This window comes from Chrysemys picta, chromosome 4 (assembly GCF_011386835.1).
Source record: "Chrysemys picta bellii isolate R12L10 chromosome 4, ASM1138683v2, whole genome shotgun sequence".
Lineage (NCBI taxonomy): Eukaryota > Metazoa > Chordata > Testudines > Emydidae > Chrysemys > Chrysemys picta.
In genome coordinates, this window is record NC_088794.1 from 10,481,143 (window position 1) to 10,498,022 (window position 16,880).

General features: G+C 56.2%; 1 protein-coding gene across 7 annotated transcripts in view; it reads right to left on the reverse strand.

Annotated features, from left to right (window-relative positions):
• The window catches only part of SPTB (spectrin beta, erythrocytic), a 111,441-nt gene that overhangs the window by 77,749 nt on the left and 16,812 nt on the right, over nt 1–16,880 (reverse strand). For 6 of the 7 annotated variants that reach the window (XM_042852596.2, XM_005294979.5, XM_005294976.5 and 3 more), the window contains exon 2: nt 2,785–2,982. In XM_042852596.2, the coding sequence (XP_042708530.2) occupies nt 2,785–2,932 (148 nt within the window). In that variant the 5' untranslated portion in view covers nt 2,933–2,982. Of the gene's footprint in view, nt 1–2,784; nt 2,983–11,827; nt 14,284–16,880 lie in introns of those variants that run through there. The other variant, XM_005294977.5, reaches the window with a different exon arrangement.

Here is a 16,880-nt window from a genome sequence, read left to right on the forward strand (position 1 = left end):
TCTAACCCCCTTCCTCTCCATGCACCCCGCTGCGTTTGCACTGCGCCCAGCTCTGGGGTGTGCCAGTCACGGGGAGCGCTTTCTGGCTGCAGTGGGGCAGTGCAATTCAACAGTCCGATTGCTCCTTAGCGACAGCGATGGGCTGCAGCACACAGCCAGGACCGGGGAGTGAGTAATAGCGGCACAGTGAGGCCGCCTGCTTTTCCTTCCATTACTGTTTCGATTAGCGCAGGGCCTGAGGCGGCTCGGGGGACCAAGCCTCCGCTCCGCTGGCTGCTGCACGAACAGACGGAAAGACACGCGAGTAGCCAGCGTTGCTGGCGGGCTCACTCCATCCTTCCCTGGTAAGAAAATGCTGTTCGGGGAGGGGGTTTTCCCCTCCTCCACTTGGCCCCACACATTAAAAGGAAAGCACAGCAGGGCCCTGGGCCGCAGGGACCAACGCCTCACACACATAGGGCATCTCTGCTGTGGGAAACCGAGTTCCACGGAGTTCCCTGGGAAAACGCTACACGCAGATGCTGTCCCAGGGTGGCCGGTTCCTTCACGGGCCAGGGGGCCTGGGGGCAGCCAGCCCTGTGCAGTTAATCCTGCCCCACCCCTCCTGCCTTGGGGGTGGCACTTACAAGGAGCTCCTGTGGGAGCCAGTACTGGTCCAACTGGGAGTGCTGGGCTGAGCTAACAGCTGCAGGCAGTAAAGAAACGGTGGAGCCTGGACTGCAACTTGGGGCTCCTGACTCAAGGAAAGAGACGCTGAACTGGGGTGTGGCGCTGTCTCCTAAGCAAATGGGGAAACTGAGGCAGGGCACTCGGGAGGGGGCCGCCCAGTGACAGGCTGCTTCTCCTGAGCCACAGTGGCAGACGGGAGCCTGGTACACTGGAAGAACAAAATTAAGCCAATAAATATTTCATCAGTGTAAAGAATTTCCATCATGAATGGGTGTGAAGGCGGAGGCAGGGGGAGCCCTGAGCTGGGAAAAGCGTCACGGACGTGGTTCTCATCAGCCCCCATCATGGCTTCAGGGTGTCAGACTCCCTCCAGACTGGGCCAGGAAACCAGCACACTGATCATTTCCCACGTGTGAATTGCAGTTGGATGCAGGTTCCAGGCGGCTCCTGACGCACCTTATCTAATCGCTCTCCAGAGAGAGACACCTTGGCTCATGGCCATGTGATGGATACTCCCCTCCACAGGCTGTGTGCCACTTGCGCGGGCCTGGCAGGGAGCTGCTGCGTGGTGACGAGGTGGCAGACGGGCGCTCCGCCACACCAATTGTCCACAGGCACAGAGCCCCCTACAGGCATCCTGCCAGTGGCGTAGCTTAGAGCACCCCCTTAGCTGCTCTAAACAACTCCAGGGCCAGGCAGCGCATGAGCAGAGCGCTATGGCTGGCTGCCTGATGTCCCTCCTCCCTCCTCTGAGCCCCGGAAGAGTGGACAATTCCCTGCACAGAACTGAGGCCTTAGATTTGGGACGCGGTTTGTCATCAGGGCTCTGCATCTCTCCCTGAGACAGCAGTAGCAGGCTGCAAAGGGATTCTAGGAAACACAGATGCCTGACCCGGGCTCCTAGTAGCTGAGGGAGGGGAGAAATGCTTTTCTGAGACTCTGTTTATAAATGTACAGTGAGCGCCATTCTTGGCTCTGTTGCTTGCCTGCTGGGCAACCTTGGGCAAGTCCTTTGCCTGCTTTGTGCCTCAGTTTCCCCACCTGAGAAACAGAGATAATGATCCCAACCTCCTCTGTCAGGTGCTTTGAGATCTACTGATGAGACATGCTGGATAAAGGCTAGGTTCATTATCAAGGCACCACATTGTTTGCCCAGTGCAGGCGCCCTGGACTGCTCAGCCAAGGCGCCCAGGGAAAGCTGAAGGTCAAGCAAAGGGCAGGCAGCGTTTTTCCATTGAGGCTGGTTTTCAACAGCCGCCTGGGAGCTTTGACTGAACGTTTTCCGAAAAGCATCAGCTCCCTGCAGAAAACGGCCAGGGTTTGTCCAGAGAACAGAAGCACCAAAACCAAAATGATTTAGGCCCAGAATTTGGGGGCTTCTGATGAAAGGTTGAAATAGGGATTGTATTTTTCCCGGTGAGTGTTCCACCCCTGCTCCGCCCTGAGGCCCTGCCCGCTCAATCCCTTCTCCTGAGGCCCCGCCCTCGCTCCGCCTCTGTCCACCCCGCTCCGCCCCCTTCCCTCCAAGAGCCTCCCGCCTCCCGCCATCCGCCAAACAGCTGATCGGCGGGGCTGCTGAACAGCTGTGGCTGGTGGGTGCCAAGCACCCACTTTTTTTTTTTGCAGCACCCACGGAGTTGGCACCTATGTCTGTGCTACTCCTCAGCCCCAGAGACCCAGGCAGATTCTTGGAGCCTTACAGATGGCTACATGCCACCCCAGTAAGTTTCCAGCACCCCTAGGGCAGAGTTTAGTTCAAACAGCCAGTGACTGACCATCCAACCCCGGGAGTGGCATGTGTTCCACTTATGGAAGAGCTCCCAGCCCCCCAGAGTTCTTCTACCCAAGGGAAACCCTGATTGTCCCCTGTGCTGGAATCAGGGGGTCTGTTCTACTGCACCCCGCCCAGACCCCATCCGCTGTGTTATTGGGGCCCCAACTCAGCAAAGCAGCCTCTCGCCAGCAAAGCGCATGCTCAGTTTTTAAGTCAATGGGGCTGCTCAAAGTCTCCAAAGGTTCAGCAAAGAAGAGGCCCAAAAGGGCTCCATCTGGGAGGTGCTGCACCCTCAAGGGGGGACGACGCTATCAAGCGCCCGGAGGCGGTAAGCGCGGTACCTGCCAGAGCTTTGATGCGGGATCTCTCGAAGAGCCGTGCGGAGCTGTTGTCGTTGTCCAGCTCATCGTCCGAGGCTTCCCAGCGCGCGTTGATCCGGCCGTATTGCTGCTGAATCTCCAAGTGATCGTAGTCGGGGGTGGAGGTCATGTTCCGGGCCTGCCACAGCTGCTCTGGCTTCGGTTACGGGGAAAGGGCCCCTACAGAAAAGCACATGTGAGCGTCAGCATCTCCCTGGGACGCTCGGGGGAAACTGACGAGCCGCGTCCCACGCAACCGGCTCATTCCAGGGAGCCACGCGCCGTGATGGCCACTGGCACCAATTTCTGCCCCAAGCTCTGGCACGTTATGAAATATTGCAGCAGCCCCAGCAGTTGGACAGCCCGGCTGAGCTGAAAGCACTCGAACCACTGTGCCCAGTAGGTGGAGACGTAACTCACAAGAAGCCCTGTATGCTTGTGCCTACAGCTCTATGCGTGTATCACTTGTCATGCCAATAACCTGTCACTGAACTGAGTGAAAGTGAGGCAACAGTGTCTGGCCGACTGGAGAAATGAGTGTTGGGAATATTATCCAGACACTAAGGCCCCGATTCAGAAAAGCGCTTGAACACATGCTCGGGGGTTGCCGATCCTCGCCGTATATTTAGGCCACAACTTCAGGAGTCCTGGGATCAGGCAAGAATTTCACCTTGAACTTTTTTTAAAGTATGTTTCTAGCTCTCCTGATTGCAGAGAAAAGCTGGAAAACGTGACCTAAAGAATTACTTGGTTAAAATCTCCAGATTTTTTAAACCCATCTCACGCTATTCCCGGCCTGATTCGTGATTTTTGAAAGCTTCAGGTTGGCGACCCCGTTGCTTCACTTCAGGTAAGTGCTTAAATTCCACTAATTTGAATAAGACAAGCATAGGTTTGATTTTAAGCCTGTGGCTAAATACTCTCTTGAATCAGGGCCTACTTCTCCCTAGCAGCACAGCTGAAAGGAGCAGCGGTAAACACCGTGCCAGCTTCGAAACAACACTGGCATTTGTACATCACTGCGTTATTCCAGCTGGCCAGAAAGCCTGGCCTCGGGGAAATTCCAATATTGTTTTGTCCTGAATCAGGAGAAAAAGTTGACATATCAAAACAATGGAAAGTTCCAAAGAAAGTTCGGTATGAAATGTTCCGTGTCTGCACTTCCGATCAGCATAGTTCGGCTTGGTTCCGTGGGAATCGGTGCCCACTGAGCTGCCGCAGTGCCTCATGGGAGATGTAGTCCAGACAGGCCCATAGAGGAGAATGAAGGCACGAGGCACCCAAACTACAACTCCCATGAGGCCCCACAAGAGCTCAGGCAGACATAGATTAATGTCGAATTGACCCAAGCTGAAATATTTTCTTTAGATTTCTTTTTTCCCCAGTGGGAAATTTTTAAAAAAAAAATTGGTAAAATTTGATAAAATTCTGAAAAAAATTGGTAAAATTCCATAAAATGTTTGTGGAAAGTGCATTTTCCTTGGAAAAAACCTTTTGATGGAAGATTCACGACCAGGATGGCAGCTCCCTTGGAAAGTCCCCGTGAAACAGAGAGAGAGTTACAGGAAACATGCTGGCGTGACGGTTCCAGTCCTGCGCCCTCCCTGAAGCCCGGCTAGATACCTGCAGAGTGGGCAGTTGTCCTACACCAAAAAGTCACTCAATCACTTGTTACCTTCCCTAACAAGCCTGCCCTGGCCAAAGGCATTTTGTTTGCAAAGAGGAGGACTCATCGCTTTCTCTTGCAGGAAACCCAAAGGGGGAAGAGGCCAGGGTCATCCCATAGCGGGCAACAGGCAGGGTGTCCCACCCCCCAGGGCTGCACTTTGCTTTCCATGGAAATGCAGCCTCCTGTGGGGTAAAACCCGTCCACTGTTTAACAGCGTGCAGCAACGCTTCAAAGGCAGGGAGTAAAGACCAATCCCAGGTACAGTGGAAGCTGCACCTAAAAACGAACCATCAAGCGCAAGGACACCTCCCGGCCGGTGTCAGATGGTTACGCGTGGGGCAGGACAGCCAGGTGGCAGCACGCACCTTGACTCTCCAAAACACACCGTGGCGCCAGTGGAACCGGAAGCAGAAATCGCACCATTTGGGTGGCGATTTCGAACGTGTCCAACTGGCTGCCACGTCCGGCCAGGCTAGATTTTGATTAACACTGGAAGACGGCTCTCACCGCCAACGAAACCCTGAGCCTGGAGCTGCAAAAACAAGCAGCCTGACTTTAGAAAGCAAGGGCTGCTGTATCCACAGCCCCAAACTGGGCCCGGCAGCCCAGCGAGAGCTCCGGACTAGGACGGAGGAGGCCACTGCCCTTCTGGGTGAGCCTGCAAAGTCATTTCCCTACCGCCCTTTGCCTCAGTTTCCCCATCTACCCAGGGGAGATAATGATACTTGGTAAAGTGCTTTGCGAGCAAGTGAAGACAAGTGCTAGGTAAGAGTCGATGCAGGGTCTCCCATGCCCTGAAGAGTTTCCTAACCACTGGGCTATGTGGGGGTGGGATGAGAAATGCCACTCTGCCCCGAGAAACCTTCCCAGTCCAAATGTGATCGCAACTGCTCTGTTCCCATGCTTCCACAAATCAGCATCTTCCAATGAAAAAAACGCTTTGTTGAAAAAGTCCTGCCCAGCTCCACTCCCTAATCCCTCCCCCCGACCCCTACATGTATGGGGACGGGCAAGGGCACAGAATGGGAGAGCTGCCCGGCTCCGCTCCCTGCGCCCCACGTACGGGGACGGGCGAGGGCTCGGAACGGGAGAGCTGCCCGGCTCTGCTCCCTGCGCCCCGCGTACGGGGACGGGCGAGGGCTCGGAACGGGAGAGCTGCCCGGCTCTGCTCCCTGCGCCCCGCGTACGGGGACGGGCGAGGGGACAGAACAGGAGAGCTGCCTGGCTCAGCTCCCTGCGCCCCACGTACGGGGACGGGCGAGGGGACAGAACGGGAGAGCTGCTATCTAAGGAGCAGTCTCTCTCCAGGGCACCCCACCCAAGGAAAGCCCCTGGCATGCGTCTCTCATGGCCCCTTCGGGCAGAGAGTGGACGGATTGACGGAGTTGGTTGGTCAAGCTCTCTCCATTAAAGCCGGTGGAGTTGCGCCAGCAGCGAGCTCAGCCGGAGGGGTGTGAATGGGGAGAGTCCATGTTTAATCTACTAAGGAGGATTTGGTGTCTCATGCAGCTTTGAAAGAGCTCATCTGGCGCTGGCTCGTTGGGAGCGTGGCCCAGCCTCCGGGGGCACATCTGAGCCGCCGTCTCTGGTGTTTACAGGAAAAGATGAAGATATCAGCCTTGGGGGAGAGGTGGCTCCCAGACAGGAAGCCGCCAGGCACCACGGTTCCCACTGTGTATGGATCCACTACCCCAGACTTCAGGGGTCCCCTGTGTGCAATGCCCATTTCATAGCTGCTACCAGGCTCCGCCCTGCCCGTTTGCCCAGGATCCCCTGTGTTGTTCTCTGGGGTACGGCACGACCGTGCTGCTGTTTTGCTTCCCCTCACAAGAGGAGATCCTGCCTGAGCTGTCCCAGCGCTGCGCTCCCACCCCTGGCCAGAGCCCCCCGAGTGCCGTGGCAGGAGACATGGGCAGCTTGCTGCAGGATGAACACATGGGAAAGAGGCAGGGCTGATGGGGGGTACCCAGCCGCTCGGGTTTCAGTACAGGCTGGGGCTGGCTTTTGATGGGCACCTTGGTACAGATGGCGTTGTGCCTTTGGGGCGTCTGTGGCCCCAACCTGCTGCCAGTTCCCTGGAGGGGCAACCCCAGCAGAACGCCCTGGGGGATCCCCGCCAGGTTCCCCGGCTCACACACCCAGCTGCAGGGCAGCCCACACTCCGGTGCTAACTGACTCCAGCACAGCGGCTCCCTGCCCAATGGTTCTCACCATAACGCGAGGCTAACGGCGGGTTTGCTGAGCTAAGGGAAGAGCCGGAGCGGAAGGCTCTCGTGGGGGGGCGAGGGTTGCCTAAGCAGGTCTGGATTTCAGTGGCTTTCCAGCCCTCCTGAGGTTCAGCCTATCGCTAGTTACCAGGTCAAACCACCATGGCCTGTAGCTCTGTTTTCTATGCTGGAGCACTTCCCTGGCCCCACCCGCCTGCCCCATGTGCAGCCATTGATAGCAGCACAGCTTGTGTGACACGCACCATGCACAATACTGTTAGTAATTATTCGCATTACAATAGCTCCTAAGAGCCCCAAGGCAGATCAGGGCCCCGTTGTAGCAGGCGCTGCACAGACACACAACGAGAGACAGGCCCTGTCCCAGCTGAGATCAGGGCCCCGTGGTGCCAGGCGCTGCACAGACACACAACGAGAGACAGGCCCTGTCCCAGCTGAGATCAGGGTCCCGTGGTGCCAGGCGCTGCACAGACACACAACGAGAGACAGGCCCTGTCCCAGCTGAGATCAGGGCCCCGTGGTGCCAGGCGCTGCACAGACACACAACGAGAGACAGGCCCTGTCCCAGCTGAGATCAGGGCCCTGTGGTGCTGGGTGCTGCACAGACACACAACGAGAGACAGGGCCTGTCCCAGCTGAGATCAGGGCCCTGTGGTGCCGGGCGCTGCACAGACACACAACGAGAGACAGGCCCTGTCCCAGCTGAGATCAGGGCCGTGTGGTGCCGGGCGCTGCACAGACACACAGGGAGAGACAGGCCCTGTCCCAGCTGAGATCAGGGTCCCGTGGTGCCAGGCGCTGCACAGACACACAACGAGAGACAGGCCCTGTCCCAGCTGAGATCAGGGCCCTGTGGTGCTGGGTGCTGCACAGACACACAGCAAGAGACAGTCTCTGCTCTGAAGAGTTTGCAGTCTAAGTACACAGGGAAAGGAAACATTCAAGTCACACAGCAGGTGGGTGGCACAGCCAGGAACCATACCCAGGTCCCCAGACTCCCAGCCCAGAGGCCTGCCCAGGAGAACACACTCCCTCCCGGACTGCACTGTGGGACATTCCATTTCCTTAACACCAAGCAGCTGGGCTCCCCATGGGCCCAGACCTGCATTGCTGTAGCATGGCCGGGTCCCAGCAGACCTGCAGCAAAGTTTTAATGGACGCTTCTCTGTGACAGGATTTCTTTTGGGAAGGAAGTACACCCGCCTGGCTCCCTGGGCAAATCCCCCCTTCCTGGGAGCAGCCACCTCACCTCCTTTCCAGGAGGTGTTTGCCTCTCCCATGCTGGCCTGGCTGCCGGCTGCCACGGGATGGAATGCCGAGACAGCGCGCAGCTGACCCCGGAGCGCGGCGTGGTGCCGCGATCTCACTCCCGTTCCACGCGAGGCATGGGGGAAGGGAAGGATGAGCAGGCCCTCTTACCCAGAACTAGGGTTACCATATTTAAAAATTAAAAAAAGAGAACACTCCACGGGGCCCTGGCCCCGCTCCCGCCCCAACTCCGCCCCCTCCCCTGAGCACCCGCATTCCCCCTCCTCCCTCCCAGCCACGTGAAACAGCTGCCCGAGCGCTATCGGCTTTGGGCAGCCCCCAGACCTCCGGACCCTGCGCCCCCGGAGCAGAAGTGCCTGGCCGGCGGCGCAGGGTCCGGAGGCATGGGGGCTGCCCGAAGCTGGTAGCGCTCGGGCAGCTCGGCTCTTACAGAGCCCAGGAGTCAGGGAGCACAGCAGCCCCGGCGCCCGCTCTAAGGTAAACCAGGGATGCCGGAAGCTGGGAGTATTTTTCCCGGACATGTTCGGCTTTTTGGAAATTCCCCCCGGACGGGGGTTTGATTACCAAAAAGCCGGACATGTCCGGGAAAAACCGAACGTATGGTAACCCTACCCAGAACGCCTTTGGGGCGTGTGTCATGAAAGCAACCCCCTCTAGCTCACTGATCTGCAGTCCCGATACCGTCCCCCCACCCGCTAGGAAGGGCCCCTAAAAGCTTGTCTGCCCTTCAGTTTGTCGTGGGTCAAACCGAGGTGTTTTGTGTCCACAAACAAAATATCTCCTTGCCGCTCGCCTGGCCCAGATGACGGGCTCAGACCAGAGGAACCATGGGAATTATAGAGGCTGATCCTGAGTCTCCATAATTCCATGGCCTTCTGGTAGGAACGCATCCCCCAGGGCACAACACGGCCAGTCCCCGAATGCATACAGACCAGCAGCTGAGCAATGCACCATGGGATGTCTGCTTAGTGCTCATTCTGGCAGAGGGGAGGCAACATGAAACTTGATGGCGGGAGTGCACTGCAGCGTGTACAAACTGATTGTTGCGGGTCACTTAACGTGGGGGGGGGGGGGGGGGGGAGACCTTGCACCAAGTTAAAAGCGTAGACTTGCCGGCTTTGCCAGTTAACGTACTGGAGGGCAGCTAGGAGGGAGAGGGGCCGATCGCAGACGGCGCTGGCTGTGGACGAGCCTTCTCGGTGCAATGGAAGACTCAGGACGGGAACCCAAGCACTCCTCCGGTTCCCTTTTGGAAGCTGGCAGGCTGTTGAAAGCTGAAGCGGAGAGCGGAAGAGCCATTTGCGGGTGTGGCGCTGGAGCCGGCCTGGCACCGCGCTCCCAAGGCGTGGCTTGATAGCATTATCATCCCGCGCACCGAATAGCGCAAGTGGCGGTATCACCCGGAACAGCTGGAGCCAACCCGCCGCTATTCTGAGCACACGAAGCAGGCTCCCCAGGCGGCCTCCTCCTCCTCCTCCTCCTCCTCGGCCGGGAATGAGGAAGAGCGCTTCTCAGCGTGCCTGGTGTAGAAATTCCCCTCTAAAAGTAGCACGGCTCCAAATAGCTTGGCATGGGCGATATCAGCCCCAGCTGTCCCGGGCGGGGGGAGGCGCCGCATGCCCATGCGGGTCATTTGAAAGATTTAGGTCTGAACGGTTACTATCTATAACTGTCTGGAAGCAATTGTCAATTCAGAAAGGGTCGGGTGTCTCTGGCAGCGCCAGTGCTCGTGGGCCCAGCAAGCCCCACCCGGGAGATTTAGGAAGATTAAAGTTCTTCTTGCTAGGAAGAAAAGCCATTCCAGGGGGAGAGAATCAGGCAGTTCTCGCCATTTGGGGAAACAGCTGATGTCAAAGAATGTTCAGACTCCCAGCAGACAGAGGAACCGCCGGGGAAAGGGAGCCTGGCATTTTAATTTCCACTCAGCAAAGCCCTGTTTTCCAGCTTTGGCCAGCAAGTATTTTCTAGTGGGGAGGGCAGAGGGGGAGCAGTACTTCATAGATCTTATGGGCAGAAAGGACCAGTGTGATCATATAGTTTGGATTCCCCCATAGCACAGAACCGTCCCACACTCTTCTCCGCTACGAGTCCCAGGCCCAGGTGAGACCACGTCTGCAATACTGAGTCCAGTTCTGGTCCCCCACGGTTGAGGCAGATGAACTCCAATGGGAAGACGTGCTGAGAAGAGCTAGTAGGGTGATCAGGGGAACGGAGGGCCGACAATAGGGGCGGAGACTGCAAGACCTGGGCTTGTTTTGCCTGGCAAGTGGAGGAAGAGAGGCTCCGATTGCTGGGGGACACCAGGGAGGGTGAAGAGCTATTAACATTAATGGACAAAGTTGGAACAAGTAGAAATGGTGACAGACTGGCCAGCAGTGATCTGGGGCTGGGAATGAGAAGAAGGTTTCCACCCATCAGAGGAGGGAGGTCCAAGAACAGCCCCTCAAGAGGAGCAGTGGGGGCAAAGATCCTGAAGATGGGGCTGGAGCGGTTTATTTAGAGGATTTTAAGGCAGGGGTGACCTGCAACAGCTGAGAGGGGACGCGATGACCCAGGAGGGCCCTATGTCCGGTCGCACCAACACTTCCTGCCAATCCGCAGGGACCGGAGGCCTAGCATTTAGCCTTGGCTGGAGAAGCGAAGCACAGGGAGAGCCACTGCTCTTCGCCTCCCCATCAGAGCTGCCAGAGCGCTCAGCCATCCCGAGGAATTAGACACGGACAGCCCAGGCCGCTCGCTGCGCGCCCCTGGCACAGATATGCTAGCCTACGCTGCCAACAGCCAGGCCGGGACAAGGCACCGGAGGAGCACTGCTCAGAGCTGCACCCGCACCGAGCCCTGAGCCTTAGCTGGCGATGTGAAACGTAAATCCAACGTCTCCTGTGGTTCAGACATTCCCTGCCAGGTCCTCAGCCGGCACAAATCGGCAAGAGACGCCCATGGAGCAACACAAATTCCCACCAACTGGGCGCATTGTCTCCAATGCAGCTGCGCTGATTTATACCAGCTGGGGACTTGGCCCCATTGGCTGCAACGGCGCTATGGCCAATTGGCACCAGCTGGAGATCTGCTTAATTAACTCCAATGGAGCGAGGGCCAACAGCAGCTGGAGATCTGGTCCCCCTGGCTCCAATGAAGCTACGACTGACTGACACCAGCTGGGGATGTGTCCCGGCACACAGGTCCCTTCTGCCGGTCTCTGGAGCGCCGTCTGGGGGATGTTACAGAACCCCATGCCCTTTTCGAACGGAGTCAGGGATGGCCCCGGTCTCACTGGCCGTGCCGTGCATGGACTATTGCTTTAAGGACAGCCCCCATGCCCGTGTCTTTGGTTCAGGTTTGCAGGGGGCACCAGCAGGCTGTCCAGCACCCCATTCACATTGTTTCATTGGTGGGATAACTTGACTGCCTGGATGGGAGCTACATGGTAGACCCTGCTGCCTTGTACACGCAAGACCCCACGTGGCAGCCCACTACCTAGGCCTGTTTGCCATTCCATTCACCTCTTATTCGTTGATTTATGCAGCCCACTGCACAAGCCTCAAGGTACTTTGCAGCATTACAAGGTGTATCAATATTACAGGCAAAGACCCTCCCCTCCCAGCGCGAATGCAAGCTGACCTCTGCCAGATCTGGTACTCAAAAGTCAGGGACCGGCAAGAGTTAAAGGTGCTTCTCCCGACCATATCCGAGACATTAACGCTTCGAATGGGAGCTGCACGCCACCCTGAACAGACTAGATTTGACCTTCAGAGTGGCCCTTAGCAGCTCCCAGCGAGACACGACGCCACGGCCATCTGGGAGGCGACTAGGGATCCAGGTGAAAGTGCCAGGGAAAGGGAGGCCGGCAGCAGATATTTACCAGTGCTGGGACTGGGCCAGGCCCGTCGGGTTCACACGCTTACTCCTTAGGAGAGTGCCACGGGATTTCGAACGACAAGTGGTGAGGGTCTCGCTGTTCATCAGCCCCAACCCCACCCAGGAGCACTGGATTTCCCCTGGATTCCTCCCTCTAAATACCGGTCAGGGCTGGCCCCGCTGAAGGGCGTGGCTTGGATCGGAGGTGGGTCTGGCGTAGCATGCTTGTTGTCAGGCCACATGCCGTTCTCTCTTGGCAGCTCTCAGCTGTCAGTGCAAACGTCCCCTGCTAGCCTAGCACACATGACGCTATCCGCTCTTGACGTGTCCACGAACGCTGCTGGCCTTACAGCATGTGCCTTGTAGCACCCTTGCGTGCGGTCATGCTGTGCACACTATGCACACGGGTGCGTACGCACCTGTCTGCTGTGGGAGTGTGTTCACAACACAGGCATTTAGCCTAGACACGCTAGTCGCTAACCTAGTGCAGCGGGACCTGGCATTGTAGGGTATGTGCCTTCACGCTGTCCACTCCCCACCCTATTGCCACACGCACCCTGCCCATTCTTGTGCCCACCTGCTGTCAGAGCGGGCACCCACGGAAGCTCTGTGCCATCACCGGGCGCTTTGTGACTACTCGCTCTCTGCTGGCATTAAGTACACATGCAAAGACTCCTCTTTCTCACTGCCTGGCCGGTGGGGCTTGCTCCAAATGGTCAGGGTCATGCTGATCACCAGATTCGGGTCAGATCAACTGGGACCTGAGGGAGGTGTTTCTCCTTCCTCTGCAGCATGGGGAGCGGTTTGCCTGCTGGGATTGGCTGGCCCTCTCTCACCTAATGAGTCCCCCACCATTGCCTGGGTGACACCTCAGTCCCCCCTGGTCTCTGCAGGTGGCTCGCAACAGGTTAGGCGCCTGAGGGCTGAAATGCTTCAAGGCGTTGGGTAGCTGGGTGGTGCGGGTGGCCTGTACCAGATCAGAGTGGAATGATCTGATGGTCCCTTCTGGCCTTAAACTGCAGAAACTGCTAGCAGGAGAAATGTGATATGGGACCAAACTTCCGCAGCTCTGTGATGGGGCCGATCACCAGTGGGTGGGGATTGTCCTAGCTCCCGCTGATGATCTGCCCCTGGGAGGACGGGCGGCCCGCTCTGAGCCACAGACACTCTGAATCTATTACAGCTTCCCCCAAGAGGGGAAGTGAACCTGTCGCTCCGCACTCCTGTCCTTCCTTGTGCCTTGTGGGGTGGGAATCAGGACACCTGGGTTCTAGTCCCAACTCTGTGAGCCTAGACAAATTGCTTCCCTTCTGTACCTCAGTTTCTCTCTCTCTCTGTTGAGACTGTAAGCTCTTTGAGGCAGGGCCTGTCCCTCGCTGTGGGGCTGGCACTCAGCATAACGCGGCCCTGATATCAGTTGGGGTCGTTAAGCGCGACTATAATACAAATTAGAAACAACGACCGAGGGGCTTATCTGTTCTCCTTTGGCAAGATTTAGACGAGCCCTGTCGCAGAACCGGCCTCCAGAGAAGAACAATAGCGTTGAATGTCGTTAGGGCGGGGGATCAAATCGAGCTGACAGCAGTCATTTAAAGAGTGGCTACTCTCAAACCTTTTAAGTCCTTTTCCATCGCGGTGCCTGAGCAATCCCATCTGACAGAGAAGGGCCATGGGCAAGGGCCTTTGTGTAGTGACGGATTCTCTTGGCTCCTGTGCTAAAAGCAACCAGGCCCTGACTCCCTACGGGACGGCTTAGAAGAGGGCAGCATTAGGTCCAGGGGTAGGCGGGGTAGGCAGCCACCCTCGAGCCCAGCCCGCCACATTTGCCCCCACCCTGTCACTTGCAAGCCAAGCAAAACGTGACGAGACCTTCCCCGGCCCTCCTGAGTTGTCAGTTGCTCTGGTGGTACAAGGAGCAGAGCACAATCCAGGGAGCAGGGCGTGAACTTGTGGCCTCTTGATCCACACACTAAACCATGCAGCTCCGGTAGGCGAGACTGTAGCCGCCCCATCAGTTGCTAGCCGTGGCCCAGCCACCACTAATGGGGACAGTGTGCTGCCAGGAGGGGCTTACTGAGGCCAGCCTTTCACCCTGATTAGCTCTTTCCCATGCATCCCGGTGAGCCTGCGTTCCGGAGCCATGAGCATGCTGGGGGGTATGGGGCTCTCAGCAATGCATGCATTTGGGGGGGGGGTTCTCCTGTGGCCTGGACTCTAACCACACGGGCCAAGAGGAGTGACACTAGAGGAGTGACGCTTTTCCTGTTAACCCCATGGCAACCATCTCCCCAGTGATTTAGACTATCATAGAATCATAGAAGATTAGGGTTGAAAGAGATCTCAGGAGGTCATCTAGACCAACCCCCTGCTCAAAGCAGGGCCAATCCCCAACTAAATCATCCCAACCAGGGCTTTGTCAAACCGGGCCTTAAAAACCTCTAAGGAAGGAGATTCCACCACCTCCCTAGGGAACCCATTCCAGTGCTTCACCACCCTCCTAGTGAAAAAGTTTTTCCCAATATCCAACCTAGACCGCCCCCACTGCAACTTGAGACCGTTCCTCCTTGTTCTGTCATCTGCCACCACTGAGAACAGCCGAGCTCCATCCTCTTTGGAACCCCCCTTCAGGTAGTTGAAGGCTGCTATCAAATCCCCCCTCACTCTTCTCTTCTACAGGCTAAACAAGCCCAGTTCCCTCAGCCTCTCCTCATAAGTCATATGCCTGAGCCCCCTGATCATTTTCGCTGCCCTCCGCTGGACTCTCTCCAATTTGTCCACATCCCTTCTGTAGTGTGGGGCCCAAAACTGGACACAATACTCCAGATGTGGCCTCACCAGTGCTGAATAGAGGGGAATAATCACTTCCTCCGATCTGCTGGCAACGCCCCTACTTATGCCCAATATGCCGTTAGCCTTCTTGGCAACAAGGACACACTGCTGACTCATATCCAGCTTCTCATCCATTGTAATCCCCAGGTCCTTTTCTGCAGAACTGCTGCTTAGCCTGTCTGTCCCCAGCCTGTAATGGTGCATGGGATTCTTCTGTCCTAAGTGCAGGACTCTGCACTTGTCCTTGTTGAACCTCATCAGATTTCTTTTGGCCCAATCCTCCAATTAGTCTAGGTCACTCTGGACCCTATCCCTACCCTCCAGTGTATCTACCTCTCCCCCCAGCTTAGTGTCATCTGCGAACTTGCTGAGGGTGCAATTTATCCCATCATCTAGATCATTAATAAAGATGTTGAACAAAACCGGCTCCAGGACCGACCCCTGGGGCCCTCCACTTGATACCGGCTGCAAACTAGACATCGAGCTGTTGATCACTACCCGTTGAGCCTGACAATCTAGCCAGCTTTCTATCCACCTTATAGTCCATTCATCCAATCCATAATTTTTTGACTTGCTGGCAAGAATACTATGGGAGACTGTATCAAAAGCTTTGCTAAAGTCAAGATACATCACGTCCACTGCTTTCCCCAAATCCACAGTGCCAATTATCTCATCCTAGAAGGCAATCAGGTTGGTCAGGCATGACTTGCCCTTGGTGAATCCATGTTGACTGTTCCTGATCACCTTCCTCTCCTCCATGTGTTTCAAAATGGTTTCCTTGAGGATCTTCTCCATGATTTTTCCAGGGACTGAGGTGAGGCTGACTGGTCTGTAGTTCCCCAGGTTCTCCTTCTTCCCTTTTTTAAAGACTAGGCCTCCCCACTCCCTGTAGAGTCTATTGCTCGCACAGATCCCAAACCTAGGCTCTGCAGGGGTGAGAGAACGCACCAGCCAGCTGCCTCACAGCCTCTGTTGTGTTGGCTGGGGGGGTGGGGGCGGGGGGGAAGCCTGCAGCAGCTCCACTTTCTCCTGCTGCCCTTTCACCTTCTCTTGGGTTTCTTTAGATTGGGTAATTCGATGATGACTTTTACTTCATTCTTCAGCAAACAGCGGAATCAGCTAACTTAATAGAGGACTAGTTACAGCCATCTCCAGCATCGTGCAAACCTAGGAGTGGTGTGCCAGGGGAAAATCAGAGAATTTATCTATAATATTTATCTGCCCCCCATCACGACAGTAGCCCAGGCCCACTTCCGCGCTGATATATTGAACCTCACGCACCCCAGTGCAGGGGTATGATCCCCATTTTTCAAATGGGGATAAGAGAGGCCAAGTGACTTGCCCAAGGTCACATGGGAAGTCTGTATCAGAGCAGGGATTTGAACACAGGTCACTGGCTAGCACCCTAACCACAAGGCCATCCTTCCTTTCACCTTGCATTGCTGATGGAGGGGACAACTGATTAGCAAGTCCAATGGTGCAACCCCCGACCCTGCCTGAGTTTTGTTCAGCGGCCCGCGGGAGCCCTGCAGCTCAGGAGGCAGCGGAAGCACGACCCGTCCTCGGGAAAGCAACTGGAGAGGGGAACCAGGCGGGCGCATTTTGCAGTCGCTCGACAAAGTCCTGCGTTTTCCGTGTGCGCTGGTTCGGAACCCACTCCCGCAGGTCTGGGAAAGCAAAGCGCTCGCAGCGTTCCAAACAGCTGGAAAATGGGCTTGGCACCTCGCGGGACGGCCCAAGATTTCAAACACCGGCTTCAGCCTCAGATCGAGACAAAAAAGGCAAATTCTTGGAATTTTTGCAAAATGAAACATTCTGAAATTTTTCATTCACGGCCTTATCGACGCATGTCTTTTGCACTGAGACTTTTAGATTATATCCTATTACACTGTGGTTTCTACTATGCCAGTCTAACCATTTTGATTTTATAAGACAATATAATGATCATGTATTGTTATTTGTATTCATGTCGCATCTCGGAGCCACAATCATGGCCCCATTGTGCTAGGCGCTGCAGCCCCACAGAGCTTCCCAACTAGTTTAAAATAACAGAAGAGGCGAAACGCTAAAGCTGGAACACAAGGTTTTGAAGCTCTCCTGTGAGGGCGTCGATGAAATCGGTCTGTTCTCACCAAGCATTGCAGTTTTGTCCAAGCCGCGTTTTCTGTCGGAAGGTTTCCCACCTGCTCTCGTTTTCAGTGGATATGCGCTAAGATTGGCCCTCGTAG